Source organism: Acanthopagrus latus, chromosome 5 (assembly GCF_904848185.1).
Source record: "Acanthopagrus latus isolate v.2019 chromosome 5, fAcaLat1.1, whole genome shotgun sequence".
Classification (NCBI taxonomy): domain Eukaryota; kingdom Metazoa; phylum Chordata; class Actinopteri; order Spariformes; family Sparidae; genus Acanthopagrus; species Acanthopagrus latus.
In genome coordinates, this window is record NC_051043.1 from 3,869,307 (window position 1) to 3,886,105 (window position 16,799).

The 16,799-nt window shown below is 40.6% G+C and overlaps 2 protein-coding genes across 7 annotated transcripts in view; one reads left to right on the plus strand and one right to left on the minus strand.

The window, feature by feature from the left end:
- Positions 1-4,017: 4,017 nt before the first annotated feature.
- LOC119019459 (fucosyltransferase 7) lies at positions 4,018-13,803 on the minus strand. Of its 5 annotated transcripts, none has more exons than XM_037098069.1 (3): positions 13,413-13,803; positions 7,032-7,087; positions 4,018-5,480 (listed from the first exon to the last, which is right to left on the minus strand). In XM_037098069.1, exon 3 carries the CDS (start codon positions 5,428-5,430, stop codon positions 4,390-4,392), a length of 1,041 nt encoding a protein of 346 aa, XP_036953964.1. In that variant the 5' UTR covers positions 5,431-5,480; positions 7,032-7,087; positions 13,413-13,803; the 3' UTR covers positions 4,018-4,389. The 5 variants fall into 5 exon arrangements, with proteins under 5 accessions (XP_036953964.1, XP_036953961.1, XP_036953960.1 ...); XM_037098066.1 differs by having other exon boundaries at positions 4,018-5,483; XM_037098065.1 differs by having other exon boundaries at positions 7,032-7,134.
- Positions 10,057-16,799, plus strand: part of abca2 (ATP-binding cassette, sub-family A (ABC1), member 2) — a 79,373-nt gene continuing 72,630 nt past the window's right edge. For both annotated transcript variants that reach the window (XM_037098062.1, XM_037098063.1), the window contains exon 1: positions 10,057-10,625. In XM_037098062.1, coding sequence (XP_036953957.1) covers positions 10,560-10,625 — 66 coding nt within the window. In that variant the 5' untranslated portion in view covers positions 10,057-10,559. The remainder of the gene's footprint in view (positions 10,626-16,799) is intronic.

The following is a 16,799-nucleotide window of genomic DNA, read 5'->3' on the forward strand; positions in this document are numbered from 1 at the left end:
CAAAAATATCCAAAGTACGTTTTTATTCAAATTCAGAAATGTTTAAACCACACTTGAAATTATTTTATATTTTCATTGTGGCAATTATAAATTAGCAAAAAAAAGAAGTTTTATTTTTATTATTATACCATACTCAAAAGAAGTTAGAAAAGAAAAAAAACAGTTTGGCAGGATTATTTTCTCTACGTTATTTAAAGGGTATTACCAATTTTACACAGTAACATATGTTAACAAGTGTTGGGTAGTACTACAGCATGTAGAAAAGCCTTTTGTGGCTTCAGAGGAAGATGCATGTAATCTGGTAAACCGTCTCCAGTGATGTCACTCAGTGGCTAAATTGGGTAATGTAGGTTTCAGGGGCCAGTTGCTCCAATTGGTCTTTACTAAGACTGGTCCTAACTGCTAAGTCTGGCTTACAGGCTGGCTACACTGCTTGTGTAGTGCGTGGCAGCTGCATTGCCACTATTTACATAAAGATTGCCTTTGATAATATTCTACAGATACAGACATTAAAACTGTAGTTAAACACTGATATGATGTTGATATGACTGTCTACAGGTTGTTACGATCCACTGTCACTTATGACCAGGCATAACCACTGTTGGTGCAGCCGGCGCTAGGTATAAAAACGGTCGTCTGGTTGAACATCACACTCTTATAACACTGCTGGACACATTATGGACAGTATAAAGACAAACGATCAGAATCAAAACAGCAGACCAGAGACATCCCCTTTCTATTCCACACATTTGTCTTCCTTTTCAACACCTGGTGCCTACATTACCCACAGTGCAGCTGGAGGCAGTTTAGCAGATTACGTGCAGCGTCCTCTGGGGCCACAGAAGGCTTTATACCTCTCAAACACACTTTAATGTGTAAAATTAGTGGAGTTACCTTTTAAATAAAAATATTATATTTCAAGGAGTGCACCAATCTAACGCGTCTTTCCCAGCATCAGTAAGGTGGCATGCTGTGACGGAACTGACATAACTAGTAGTAGAATATGTTGGAAACCCTGAGTGAGTCCAGTGATGCTGTCTGCTCTGGATCCTGTGACAGGTCAGATTGGTGCATCATTCATGGATACTGTCTGCTTTCTCCTCCACTGAAGCTGCTGTCTCCACCTGGCCTAAACACTGTATTGGACTAGGTGTGCACATGAACCTTCCTGTGTCTTGTAGATACTAATCTTGACCCACTGTATACATGATAGGTAATATTACATAGCTCAGATGCGTGTTCTTTTCCAGTGGCAGATGTTTGAATCTGTGCAGGAACTGTGGATGTAACTGTGGCCTCTCGCTGTCGTCTCTCAGGAAAGCCACTCTCTGTGGCTCCTCTCCTCAGCCTGTCTGTCTCCTTACTCAGCCTCTCTGCTTTCCCACAGTGGCCGAGTACTTGACCTGCACTCATACACATACACAAGTGTCAATATGTAAAAAAAAAAAGAAATATCTACAACAGATACCAGGGAGTGTTAACACCGGAGATCTTTGACTGTGTTGTAAGACTGTTTTATTCAAACCTACTGAGCTTGTGGAACAAAGAGGACATTATTGGTTGGAGGTTTGAGGAGTTACCAGAAAATATACACTTCTCATATTGTTTGCCTTTTTTAAATGTTACATAGCTCCGTTTTCTCTTCACCGGGGCTGAGAGGTCAACAGAAACCAAGCAGGTTGCCTCGTTTTCGTCATTCTCTCTGTCTGATGATGAATGAGTCTCGTGAAGGAATTCTAGAACAAGTAACTACCTAGACTAGCTATCTTTGATACAGACTGTTTTGAGACTTCATAAAAAGATGAGTTCTATACACTGAAGATAACTTGTTTACCACCATGTTTAGCATGCGTGTGGATATACCACAGCCGAAATGAAGGAAACAAATAAATATTTCTATAATCTGAAGAGAAACATGACTTGTTTCGGATCCATTGCTTTTTATTGCTTTTTATTTTTATTTTAGCACTGAGCACCACAAAGTAAGTTCCCCACACATTCACTGTATTGCAGCAGAGGCAGAACTCTCATATGCTGGATGAATAAAACCCAAACTATCTTTACGCTTAGCAGGAAATTAAAAAGATGTTTCATTTCACAGTTACCTCAGTACTTTTTAAATGAGCCCTTTTTAAGCTGGTCTTCTCGTGAGAAAACAGTGGAGAAGAATGCCACCTGCTGGCTGAACATTATAATGATGGGCTAGAGTGGCATTCTATCTCATTGGTGAACAGTCAGACACACAAGCATAATTCAGTCAGGAACACTTGGCATAGTATTGTAACAAACAGGTTACAGTTATGCTTGGCGCTGATGTCTCCGCTCTTAAGATGCTCCCTGAATCGGCCAAGCAGAATGCTAAGCCAAAGCAGGGATCACAATGGAGAAACCCACCCAGGGTATGAACAAGTGAGCCCTGATCAAGACAATGAATAAAGATCTGATAAGGCTCTACTTAATAAATGCGGCCACAAGCTTTCCAGCAGCAGCAGTGTGTGGCAGCTCATGACGAGGAGCAGTTATGAATGAGGAGGGAGCCATACTGTATTAAATGCACCGCCTGGGTGAGAATAGCTGTGACTGCTGTGAGACCGATTGGTAACGATGAGTCAGTCATTAGGGGGCAGAGTCGTATGACTTTGGTGTCCTGTATGGACTAACACTCAGCTTCATTATCAAAAAAAAAAAAAAAAAAAGGATTTTTTACAGTCTAACAATACACTTTCATGTACATCAGAGCACTAAAGCAGTAAACTTCACTTGGAATTTAATCATTATCAATTACCAAGCATTTTTTTCTGCATTGTAATCCCACAAAAAAGTTTCATTTTATTCATATATCGGTCAACATGTGCTGTACAAGTGATACCAATATATTTGTGATAGGCTAATATTGATTCTACAGGACATACCAGACTATAAAGAAGATTGCACTGTAGGGATGAGATGGGCTCTAATTTACAGCCTCTATGTCAAGTAAAAAGCAGCATATGACAAGAATGAAACCATCGTGACTCTTCACTTTATATATTACATGGTGTTGCTGCTTGAACAACTAAGACAGTGAGTAAATGTGTTTTAACTTAATGTCTACATACTATATCTTTATCAAAAACAGTGTGTCATATTTGATCATTTGTATAATTTAACATGCAAGGGATCTTTGACTACAGCTGTACAAGTATGAATAAGCTAATGCAGATACTGACAGTACTTGTAATAGGTACTGTACTTGAGTAAATATTGGATTGCACTGATGTATTAACATTTTATTATGACAGCAATGTAGCCGATTAAGTGAAACTTATATGCAATATATGTTGTGGGATTGCTTGATCAATAACAGTGCATCAATGCAACTTGTTGAAAAGTCAAATATGGAGGGATTATACAAGTATAGCTCTTCATACCGTGTTATACTTTTACTCTACTCTATAACTGGACATTATTAGTTTGCCATTAATCTGACATTACTCTTTACTGTAGAATGTGAACACTGTAGCTCATGTCTGTTTAAAAAGCTCTTTGGAATAAATATTTAAAAAAAAAAAAAAATTGTTAAAGGTGCAATATGTAAGATTCATACTCATTCCACCTCATTCATACTCCCGGCAAATAGTGGCAGTATATCACCAAAGGAACTGTTAACTGCTGCTAACTGTATTCTGTTTATACATCCATGACTGTAGCTCCTTTAAGCAGCACAGCATTGCTAGCAAGAACTCTCGTCTGCTGGGAGAAAGAGATGGTAAGGCCTAGCTGGTTAGCATGCTAATTTTAGCAGATGTCTCTGCAGCACAACTCATGTCTTGTTGACTTCAGAGCTGATATTTCTTCACATTCTGTTGGTAATTTTAGTTAATTTTTTAATGTTTTAAACAAAAATGAGAGTTGGTTGCTATGTAGTTTCAGTTGCCTAAACCTAGCCAAACCTCGACTATTCACTGGCAGCTAATCTAAACAGTGTTTGAAACACACCAGAAGCAATCAGACAATCAGACACAATCACACAGTCTGTCTTGTGTAGATTTTTTCTTTTATTTCAGGTGGAGAACAATGGAACACTGCTCATTATTATCAGCAATAGGTAGCCTGTTGTGAAAAGGAACTTCCCTGTGTGGTGGCATGAAATAAAACACTTATTTATGGTTCTTACACCAGTTCTCACTTCTGCTTTTTTTCTTTTTTTCTCACAGCACATAGCCACCCCCACCAACCACTCGAGATTTGTTTCTGGGGTGTGCAGTGTCTCACTGTTTACCAAAAAGGTGTTCTCCTACATATAACTGTCACTTCATGGTTTTTCATATTTGCATGTGGTGACCCACTGGTATCAGCAGTTCCAATCAGAACACTTCTGTGACCTGAAATCATAAAGAGATACAATTCTTAGCTGTAAACCCAGCTCTCTAGGTCTTCATAGACTTGTTGGGCTGGTAGAGTGGGGTACTTAACACAGATTTGACACAGTCTTTCTCTCCAGTCAGTGTAGGTCTTTATAGTGTGAGTGCGGTGCCACTGGAAGTACTTCTCATAGACCTGCCTGTCTGCAGCTACATGTCTGAGATAGGCAGCCAGATCTGCTGTGGTCTGGAAATCAGCCACATGGATAAAGGAACCAGGGGGAGCCAGGGCTTCATACGTGGCCCTGCTTGGGCCGAGAACCACGGGCACAACTCCTGCCTGGAAGGCGTTCCTCCACAGCTTCTCACTGATGTAGTCCTTTGCCTCAGAGTTCTCAAAAGCCAGGTAAAAAAAACAGTTTGCAATTGTGGACAGCAGCTTGTTATTTGACAGGGGTTTCTTGTTCCACTTGCCGTACACTTCTATGGGAATATACTTCTTTAGACTTTGGTAAATACCAGCCCGCCCCTGGTGGGGCCAGTATCTGCTGACCACCCAGCTGGCAAAGCAGGAGCGATTCCGAGCACCCTGAAAATCTGGTTCATAGCCTCCTAATCTGGTCTCTCCATAAGGAATGGATATGTCTGCGTCACGTCTGTAACTCATGGTCAAGTTGAAAAGTCCATTGAGCTGTGTGAGATTTGCATTGTTGGCGGGAGGTTCCATGGACAGCCACACCCAGTACTGGGAGGCCGGGCGATCCAAGTGCAGGGGCAGTGTGGACAGACCTCTGCTTATCTCGTGGTGGTGGAAGACAACCACATCAGCAGCGGCGAAGGTGGAGGTGTTGTCAGTAAGGAAGCAGTTGCTGATGTTATACATCTCGAGGCATTTGTCTCCATCGAGCCTGTAGGAGCGGCCGAATGGCCAGTGCCACAGGAGGATGTGGAGGTTTCTCTGAGGAACAGCTGGACGATGTTTATGCTGATGGAGCTCCTGGTCCGAGAGGCTGAAATAAAGCAGGGGTAAGAGGGAGCTGAGGAAGAGGAGGAGGAGGAGGAAGGCTCGGAATCCTGATGTTGTCATCGTTGTCAGGTGTATTCCAGGTCAAAAGGGCACAGATCAGTGGTATGGAACTGCTAGGAAGGAAGGGTAGATCAGGGAGGTTATTTTGCTTTCATATGTTTCCACCAGTACAGGAACTACAGAGAGCAAGGTGGTAAAACCACAAAAAAAAAAACCCTCCTACTGCAGTAAACCTTTAATTCCGTTTCCTCTCCAAAAGTTTGTATCAGATATGTATCAGGCACACATATCATGAAACTAAAAAATTCTGAGTAGACAAGTTGTGTTTGTTATTGTGTTTCTTTTTCTATTATGGTGAAATGTTTGGAAATGATTGTGAATAAACAATGTGTTTTACCAAAGCAGTGATTACTTCACTTCTGCTAGAGGTTTATTTGTTACAGAATCTCATAATTACAGTTTCAAACTCTTAACCGCAAGTAATTTCTGTTATTTCGGACAATATCAAAGCACAAATACTTGTTGTTTACATCTATGGCTTTAGCATTTTTAGTCCTTTACCGAACTCACAGAAAACAGCCATCACATCAGTGTTTTTGTCAGAAACTTGCATGCTGTCCTGAAATTGGAACACAACATTGGATTCAATGTCCCGTTGGTTTCTGTTCTGTTTAATTTCAAGTGGAACGGGTTTGTTCAGTACTCAGTACTGTGCAGCAGTATAAAGTACCTGCACATTCACTTCTGTACAATTTACAGTTTAGTTCTTTACTTGAGTGTTTCGGTGTTCTGCTCCTTTCCCTTCCAGTACATTCCGGAAAACATGCCAGCTGTTGTACTTTCTATTCCACTGCTACTCCAAATACATTACGTAATATTCTGAATATTATGGATAAGATAAACTACTCGACCTTTGCCAGCTGCAGGATTAATGTATATATTAAAATGTCAATATTTATAATGAACAACATACACTATGAAATCAATCATCCGAGGTACTTCTGTCATAAAATTTTGATGTCAGTACTCAGGAAATTTACTTGTAACAGTACTTCTGATCTACAGTATTGTTACTCTTGCTAAAAGAAAAGTTCTGAGCACCTCTGATTTACAGAATATGTACATTCGTGTTTTTCTTGTGCCCCTGTGGTCAGAGGTTTGGTCAATTGTGGAAAATAAACAAGGATAAAAAAATTGAAAAGAATGTTAAAGGTTTTTAAAAAGGTACTTACTTATATTACTTATTTTAAAAAATATATATGAACAAATATTTCTATCTATGGCTTTCTAAGTCACATTCTTCTAAGCATACTCATACCATCTTTTTTTGTGCGTTGATGACGATGCATCTTGTGAAATGAAACTGGCATAGAGAGGTTAACAAAAGATGGCACACCCTGATGCTGGCTACACCACAAACTCAAAAGCCTTGTAACTATATTCTGAGCAAAAGAAAACGAAATACATGATAAAAAAAAATTCTAAATAAAATCTGATTTGAAAATAAAAACAGATTTTTTTTAAAATTTTTTTAACAGTTTCCATTACCCTGAGGAAACACTAGTAGCACTCTTTACACTTTAAATGTGAAGTAAAACCATATTAACCAATAGGTGATTTCAATGAAATAAAAAGAGGTTGGCAGAGATGTTGGTTCTTACCTGTGTGACATGATATCAGACTGCTGCCTGTAAAGCTCTGTCCCTCTCAACACGTCCTAGAATATGAAGGAAATCCAGCCCCTCTCAAATGTTTGACTCATCTCTTTACTCAACAAACACACACACACACATACACAGGGTGTGACAGTTGATGTACAATCTGATTCACTTGTTAGAAAGAAATGAACTGCACAAAACGGAAAAACAGTTATGCTTCTAAATTCAGTAAATTACAATCAATTAAATTTTCAGGGCATTCTCCATACAACCTGAACTTTGAAGTAATTATCACTAAGATTCACTTCATCCTCCTTTCGTGTATGTGTACTCGCATGTTAAACCGGGTTAGGGTGAGAGGAGATAACCCTGTCACCACAGACACCTGCCACTCTTTTTGCACTAATTTCTTTGCCTCTTAAATTGCTCCTATTGCTGTAATGTTTGCAGTACTAGCAAGCACAGCAGCGGTTGGCAGTCAAAAACATTAACATAGCTGATTTTAGATTTGTAACCACAAGCTGGTCTTCCTGTTCCTGTTCTTGCAGCTCATGCACAGGAAAGGGGCACACTGTTACACAGCTTCTGTAGGCATAGACCACATCATAACTGATTCAACGCACTCTTTCACCCTCAACCTGCCAGTTCACACTTGTTTTTTAAAGCATAACCCGATTCAAAACATGTGCCCTTCCCATACGCCGATGCTGTAAAGGTTAATTTAGCCCACTGCACTGCTTTAAGTCGTGTTTTTAATTTCGTTTGTTTTGTATGTTTCTGAATTTAAAATGATCAACTCACAGAGACATGTGCCAAAAGTTGGACTGATGTCTAATGACCTATCGGGCCCTGCAATGGGTATCAGGCTGTGCCTTTATATATTTTCAGTCCCATGACAGGTGATGCCATCATCTAACCCTGGTCTGTTGTGCATTGAACTGCCCTGAACTCTATTTTCACCCATGAAATAAAAGGTTCTAAAACATTATAATCCAGATGATCTTCTGAGAGTGAAGTGGCTAAACAAAATCGAGCAAATTAAAAGTAATACTGATTTTTGGAGAACCCTCCCAATCTCTTTGGTTGGGAGGATTAATGCAATCAAGATGACTGTACTACCACACTGTCTCCATCCATGCGGTCAATTCCTTGTTTTATCGCTAAATCTTACTTTAAAAAGCTAGATTCAATTAATTATACCCTTCATATGGAACTGTTAAGCCATCAGAATTTCTAAAAAACACTTATCAAATCAAATGGCTTCACCCTACCAGACTTTAAATTGTATTTTTGGGCGGCTCATTTATCCATTTTTCCATGGTGGAAAAAAGGGTCCTTTCTACCACAGACTCTTGTTTGGCATGAGTACTCATTGAACGTTCTCTTTGCAAAAAGCTTTGCGGTTGGCAACACCTTAAAAATCTGTAAGCAAAAAAAGCAATTAATTAAGGCTCCAAAGATCTATGTGTATACTCTGATTTGTGAAAACCACTCCTTTACACCTGGCCTGAATGATTTTGTTTCTTCCACTTGGAAGTGGAGAGGCATCTGTACTCTATTATTCTGGGGAAAAATTGCACAGCTTTTATTCTGATGCTTCAGCTGAGTGAAATCGATGTAAATCCACAATCAGTTATTTGACACATGCTGTCTGGTTAGTAAACTTCACACATGTTGGACAAAAGATGTTTCATCGCTTCTCAGAGGTTTTTGGGAAGCGTTTGGAACGAGATCAACTTCTTGGAGTAACAAGCTCAGTAACTTCTGAAAAGATGGCTGTCTTGTCTGGGATGGTGATTGCAAAAAAGTCAAATACTGTGAGTGTGGAAAATGGAATCTGTTCCACATATGTGGATGAGTGAAACGGCAAACGCGATGAATCTTGAGAGACTGAGATTTTATAATGAAGATGGAGGAGATGTGTTCGATAAGATCTGGGATCCTTTACTATTTTCAGGGTGTAGATTACTGTGTTGTTTCTACTGTCGTACTGTGTATATTCTCTTTTTCACTAGGGCCCGAGCACTAACAGTGCGTCTGTTAGGATTATTGGGTTGCATTATTATTAGGGCCCGAGCACTAACCCACTGGACACAGGAAGTCAGCCAAACATCATCCAATTTACATGACATTTACTGCTTGTTTTCTCCACAGCATGACGTGCAGGGAACAGGTGAGCGTGCCCTCCGATGGCACCACAGCCTGATGTGTGGAGCGAGGGCCTGTTTATCACTGCTTGCAGCTTTAATCATTTTTTATTTTTTATTTATCTCTCGATTTCTCTCTTTGCAGTTTATGTATCTATTCTTTATGTGTATATTTATGTATATATGTATTATATATGTGTTTATAAATAGAGAGAGATATGTATTTTCTGTACGGCCAAAAAACTGCTTTGCTTTGTATTTAGTTTTAATATGACTGTTGTTATTCCTATCACCATGGATGTGCTATGTCTGTTTTGTTTTTATTTCTGTGCTCTTGTTAAACTTTAGATAAGTAATAAACACATATTTGAAGAAAAAAAAACAAACATTGTTCCCTGTTTTCCCTAGCAATCAACATGAGCTGATTTGAGCTCCTCCCCTCATCCATGTTTTAGCTTAGCCGCCGGCAAGGGTGTTGGCCCCTTTGTCTTTGTGTGTGTCGCTCTCTCTTCCCCTCTCGTAACTAACCTACTAACCTAACTAACCTACTTTGTTGTCTGTGGAATGTAACTGCCTCAAATCGACACTTTTCTAGTCTTTCGGATAGAACGCTTACATCATCTTCCAAGCAATAGCGTCTGCCATCTTGGCTCTTTCACAGCGACTGCCATTGTGGCTCTCTTTCTTTCTCCCTCTGACACACACACAAACAGAGCTGAGAAACGCCAACCAACAAACATATTAATTGTAAATTCACAGGCACACAAATTCATTGAAGTTGTAGATCTCAAAATAGCATCACTGATGTACAAAGTATACAACAACGTGTTGCCAGGCTGTATCCAGAGGTTGTCACAAATAATAAAATGTCAATAGGAGCTGAGAGGGAGCTCTATATTCACATAAAAAGAGACCAGGACCAATGCACAACAACAATGTACAACTCCTGGCCCTTCACTCATTCAGCAGCTTCCTGTAAATGTACCCCCCGAAGTAGGAGGGCTTTTATTTTTAAAGGCCTAGCCGGAAGTGTGAGTTTGCATCAGTGTGTCCGAATTGACCTCCGCCTATCTCCACTTTCCTGCTCCGGCTCACAGCGGTGTACCTGCGGAGCGGAGTCCGCGGCAGAGGCCGGCCGCCGCTCGCCGTCACACGGAGGATGACACACGGAGCTCCGACAGTCGCCCCACACACTGAACAGACCATCTGAATATCCCCCCCAAATACCAGCTGAGGACGAGACATTCGGGCACCGTGACAGGCTCGGACGGGATGCCTGGGAAGGCGATAGAAATCCCCCGGTTGTTTAAATGCACTCACAGGCCACCGGCGGGATGCTAATTTGGTACATTTAGGACACAGTGAAGCAGAAGCGGGAGGCAAAATGGGATTCCTGCACCAGCTCCATCTCCTGCTGTGGAAGAACATCTCTCTGAAGAGGAGGGGACCGGTGAGTCGAGGCGAGCCGTGTGTTGACATGTCAGTATGTGAGATGACAGAGAAGTGAGCCGTGATTCGCATCGGTGCTGGCTGTGGAGGAGCAGACGGGCGTCGGTTCAGTCTGCCCCGCTTGTCGTCATCCTGGGGCTCCTTCCAGCGGCAGCAACCTGTCTGTCTGCTAATGTTACCAGCAGACGTTACAATAATACTGCAGTGAGCTTAATTAGAGCACGATGATGGTGGTGGTGGTGATGATGATGATGGTGGTGGTGATGATGATGTCCAGGGTGTTGCTGCTGTCTGTGTCCACACTGTCAAACAGGTTGTTGTTGGTGGAAAAACAACAGTTGTTCCAGCTCAGCTTGATGCTGAACATAAGCGCAGGAGGTGTTGTCCGCAGGTGATCAGGTCTTTATTCCACCATAACCACCACAAGCAGCAGAACAGCAGCCTGACTGATTGTGTAACCAGGGGATTACAGCATGAAATCAACTCATTCATACCTCAGCCCCAGACTTAACTCTGCAACAACATCACGCCTGTCTAATGTTTGTTAGGTCGAACTGAAGACGTGCAGAATTTTGCATTGCGTTTGATCTGAACACGCCACAGAAGACAGATATTATAAAATGTGATCAAAGTGAAGAAGTGGATGCTGAAACAGTAGTCCATGATATTTCCAAAGCCTGAACACTGGATTTTCCATAATGCAGTTGGGTAGTTTTGTCTCATTACAATGTCCTTGGATGGTGAATGCCTGTAACTTTAGAAAAAGAAAAAAAAAAAAAAACACTGACCACTGTACAAATGTGTGTGAATGGTGAGAACTGACTTGCATTGTGAAGCGCTTTGAGTGGTTGGTAAGACTAGAAAAGCCGTCATTACACCTAGTTTCACATACATATGTTACTTGTGTTTATAGATCCATAAATCTATGGATAAAGCTCCTAGTGTCCAATGCAAAGAAATACATTTCTTTACATTTCTTGAACATCTCTCAGGTGGCACATATGAACAGTCCAGCCTACAGTAACAACACATAAGGGCCCAGAGCGCCTCTCTCTCTCCTCCCTCTGGAACCAGACACACTGTTTTATTTCCTCATTGACTCAGTCCGTATCAAAGCATGTGTTGAAGCGCATTGATAAGCGGTTTACAGGATGTGAGAATCAACATCCCGGTTGGATATGAGTTTATTACACCGGAGTATCTAAAGTCAGGGTTACTTTATTGCATGCCATGTGTAATCATGCATCGGCTCCTTGCCAAGCTGCCGCTGGACAAACCTGCATTTTGTAAGCCTACACACAAGATTTTGGTGTTGTAAATAGCATAGGCTATAAAAAGTAAGCGACATCTAAAGTTATCATCACTGATAAGGAATAAGCAATTGTAATGTAGTTGATAAAAATAAAACTCAACAGTGCGACCACCAGAGCTGCCAGCTGCAGCTGCTGTCCAGCCCAGTGGACATGCACCTGAGACCTTGTCCATCATGTCCAGGTAGAAGAATTATTGTGAAACACTTACAGTATGACTGTTTCATCTTATGTCAAATGCAAACAGCAACAGACAATAAACAAGGCTCACGATCAGTGCACAAATAAAAAAGATAAATGCAGTAAATAATGACTCAATGGACAACACTGAATAAAACTTAAATAGATAAATGAAATAAATGTGCATGGTCCACATATAGCCTTCTGTATGCAATGAGTGTTCGAACAATACCAAGAGATGTTTTTTATTTTACACCAGATGAAACAAGAAAAGACCAGACTTCCTTGTGTGTGGCGCGACAGTTGGTAAACTCTGTTTTAAAGATGCTTTATAAATAAAGCCAAAATAATCAAGAATGTTTTCAAGGGAGCCTGGGAATATTGCAATTTCTAGTTCAAAAGTGTGTCCACACATATCGGCTCCTTATCTTACAGTGCAACACTTGATTAGCATTACAGTTGACCTTTTTGTTCTATTAATGGGCCATCGTCCAACTGGTCTTCAGGTCCACTGAGAGCTAGAGCCTTTGTAATGTAACCCTGCAAGTGTGCATTGCGCAACTGTTTCATCAGCTTAGCAAAATAAATATGGATATTGGATATTGATGACTTTGAAATTGCATTCAGGGCCTACTCACAGACATTCAGATGACCTCTTACTAGAATAACAACGGAAATAGAAATTAAAGAGATTGACAATAACATATGGCAACATTAACAGTATTGTATAGCCTGATTCTGCACTCTACTGTAATCACATCCCATCAGCCCATAATGTTACGTAATGTTTACCGTAGCCATGGCAACAAGTGGCAACTGCGTTAGCACACATTAGCTAGTTTAGTCCTATCATCTGAAGAACAACTGATGAATTATAATTTGGTGTATTTGAACAAAATCAACAACAGCTACCACCAACCATAGTGCTTAGAACCTAACTAATGTTTTGTCATGAGTTAAATTGTCAAAATTGTAACAAAAATCGTAATAACAGTTAGCTTGACAGTTACATCCACAAGTATGCAGTTACCCATAGTTCCCACAGACAATGTAATGAAGATGTCAGAAGGGATTTAGAAGTGGGTATATATGCAATGCCAACTGAAGAATAAGTAGTGATATGCTGTATATCTGTACCACTGGTTAAAGTTACACGCCGCCACAGCTACGGCTTCTGCAAATCCAAACAGTAACTTTGCATTACACGTCTTTTGTTCATTTAACTTAGTTCACAGAAGAGCTGTTAAAGTTTAATATTAGCCAAAGCAGTCATGGTAACATAGCGTTAGACTACATACATCTGTTTCCTGTGGAGTCAACCAGCCGAAATGTGGGTAGCGCGACTCTGCCATTGACGAGCATGTTGCGGTCAAAGGTGTAAAATGTAAATCCTATCCTCAGGATTTTACTGTCATCATCAGGATTCAAGCACTCTGCTGCCACCTAGCATCTACAGTTATCAAGTGCCGCCCCCCTTTTTCCACCACGTCACCGCGGTAACGCAGGGGGGAAGCCATCCTCTGAAAGGAGAGACATCTGTATAACCATATTTCAGCAGAATAACATTGTTCAGATTCATAATGTGCACTATATAAACTAGTTCTTTTTGATTAGACAAACTCACTTGACAATCAACATAAGAAACTGAATTGATTTTTTGGCGGAAGGGGTGCTATGTTTAAACTGCACACAAGAGGGGGCTAATAATATATCTTGTTATTATTTACTGAGGGAATCGTGAGTGAAGGGGCTAACAATTCTTACTCTATATCAGATGAAATGAACACGTACAGTACAGAAATTCTTTGCTTTTTTATTCATTAAAAAATATATATATATATATTTTCAAACACGGCTGCATCAACTGGGTGGTTGCCAATTCAGTTTTTACTTTAGCCAATAATAAAAATGAATGAATGACATTGACTGTAAGTCTGGTACATCATGATGTAAAACTCAAACCCTAGATTATTAGCCTGCACACTACAGTAGACTGAACCTCCTTGACAGAGGTCTGCGCTCCACTGGGTGCATTTCCTGTAATAGAAATAATTATTGACAACAATATAAGCCCCGAAATCAGGCAGGCTACAGTCTATTGAGCTGATCAAACTCCTAAACCATGCCATCTGAGTGGCAAGGGTCTATTATTAGCCATAAGAAATCCTAATGCCTGTCAGCTTGTTTATTTTAGTGATGTTTGTGCTCATTTTAAAAGCCGAAGCTGGATCTGTACTGAAGCAGCCGCAATTTTATCACCGCCTCATGCCTTTGCTGGTGTCCTGATAGAGGGGTTGGTGTGTGTATGGGTTTGTGCTTGTGTGTGTGTGGGGTGGGGGTGGGGCACTGCTATTTTTAGCCCATCTACCTTCAGACATCAAACTCTGGAGGAGTCACGAGAGCTGCATTGGGGAGCCTCTGCAATAATAATAGTAACAGCTGCGTCATTTCTATAGATTTGTAATCATGCTGCCCTGGTTCTGCCTCTGGTCTTGTCAGCACTTCGCTGAGATAGCATTAATCAAATGTGTTGATCCCTAGTGACAGAGACAAGCTGTTATAGAAATATCATGAAAGATTTCCATTCTTTTGGCCATTTTATATGTGCGTTTGAGAGGGAATTATTGTAGTTTGTTTTTTTGTTTTTTTTACCTTTACTGACTGCAGATAAAGATTTGTGAAAAGCAAAGCAAGCAAAGCAAATATGATCAGAGGACAAGATATGGTGCATAGTTATAGATTAAACCCTGCAGTAATATGTAAAGTAGTTTAAATGAGCGGCACCAGCCAGGAGACAATTAGCTTAGCTTAGCGTGAAGACTTGAAGCAGGGAGTAACAGCTCACCTGGCTCCATCCAAAATAAAAAATAAAAAAATGCTAACTTAGACCTTTAATGCTCACTTCAGTGATATTGCTAGGGTTTTGCTACTGTGAGTGCAGGGACCCACAGGCGCTCATTTACGTGGGTCCCAGGAAAGTTCAGTGGATCGTCAATAAAATGTGTGATTTCTGACAAATTGTAGTGTTGAACTATCGTGTGTTGTGTTTAGTGGTATATAGTTATAGTCATGGATATATTCATGTATGTTGAAAATGCATGGGAAATTAAACAAATCCCCAAATGTGAAAACAAAACATTGGCACATCTATAGCTGCTCCGTAGTTGATGAGTTAGTCAGATACAACATAGAGGGGCACAGGGATAACATCTCAGTGAAGAATTATACATACATGGAACCATACATGTACTTTTATATTAGCTGCTGCATCAGTTAAGAAAAAAAAACAAAAAACAACTGAACTCATTTGATGGTGGTTAGCTGATGAGACAAGCTGTAGGGGGCACCAAGGCCTATCTGGCTTTGGGCCCCGCAGCTTTTTGCAGGACAATTTGGCGTTCAGCTTCACCACTGATACTTGGACCAGCAATGTCTGCCTAGTGTCTCTCATCAGATTTTATTATCAATGGACTGATGTGGATTTTACATCAGAGCCAGAGTTGAGGCACTCCAAGATATTGTGTCCATGCTGTGCTGAAAAAATGAAATGGTCTCTGGGAATTTTAGCACCGTTTAATGAGTTAACATGAAAAGTGACATCATGCTTGTCCTTGTATATTGATTGGACTCTGTATCAAATATATATTTGCCATGAATTCACCAATTAAGTGATCTGAAAAACCACGGTAACTATGGCAACACATGTCAGTGGCAAGTGTGGGGATTTTCCCAAACACATCAGAAAGTGAAAAGGAGTTAAAACAGCGATGTGACGTTATTATTTGAAGTTCCTCGTGAAAAAGGAGTTGAGCATATCAACTGTGTAATAACTATCTTCTCCTTCGTCATTGGTCGAGCTATTCTTCACTCTGTCTCTACCTGCTCACCTTCATTAAACTGGCTTTAGAAATGACTTTTGCTTTAACTTATTCTGAGTTGAGACTGATGTCACGCTGTAATGTCTGTAGCAAGGCGTGACAGAAACTGAGCAAAAACAACAGTGAACAGATTGGGCATTCACTTGAAAGGGAGCTCTCTGGTGTTTTGTCAAAGTCTGTTCCCCCGTTGTTCCCCTTCCAAACTGGCCTTCTTTCTGCTAGATCAATAAGTAAAAAAAAACAAAAACAGTTGTTTTGCTTTGGACAGTAGCCAGGCTGCGTAGAGTTGTTCTGATTCCGATACCAGTATTGGAAATGCTGCCAATACTGAGGAAAATGCAGGTATCAGTATCAGCAAGTATGTGAGTCTATGCACTGATCCAGCATCATTTAGAAACAGGACCCTGCTACTCCCAAGTTAGCCCTGCTAGCTCTGATTAATGTTACATACCAGAAATAAATTTTTCTTCCTTGCTCTAAAAGCAAGACGGAGCTACCCAAATGTCAGCTATTTAGCAAAATGGTACTCTGGATAACCCACCAGTGAAATGGCCACATGTTCTGTATGCAAGGTTGTAATTTGGAGTGGTTGCATGAGTGTTGCCAATTTCAACACCAGCAACCTTATAAAGCATTTGAAGACACATCAAGCAGAAGAGCACAACTAAACTTTATCAGATAGTGAGGGAACACATTTCATGTAGGCTGAAAGACGTACATGCAGTCAGCATTACTACTGACCTTTGGACCTCCAATGTACGGCACATGTCTTTGCTGAGTCTGCACACTGGATGGACACAGTATTGC

Bases quoted from the DNA above. Each gene is read 5' to 3' on its own strand.
- LOC119019459 (XM_037098069.1), bottom strand. From the start codon at position 5,430: ATGACAACATCAGGATTCCGAGCCTTCCTCCTCCTCCTCCTCTTCCTC.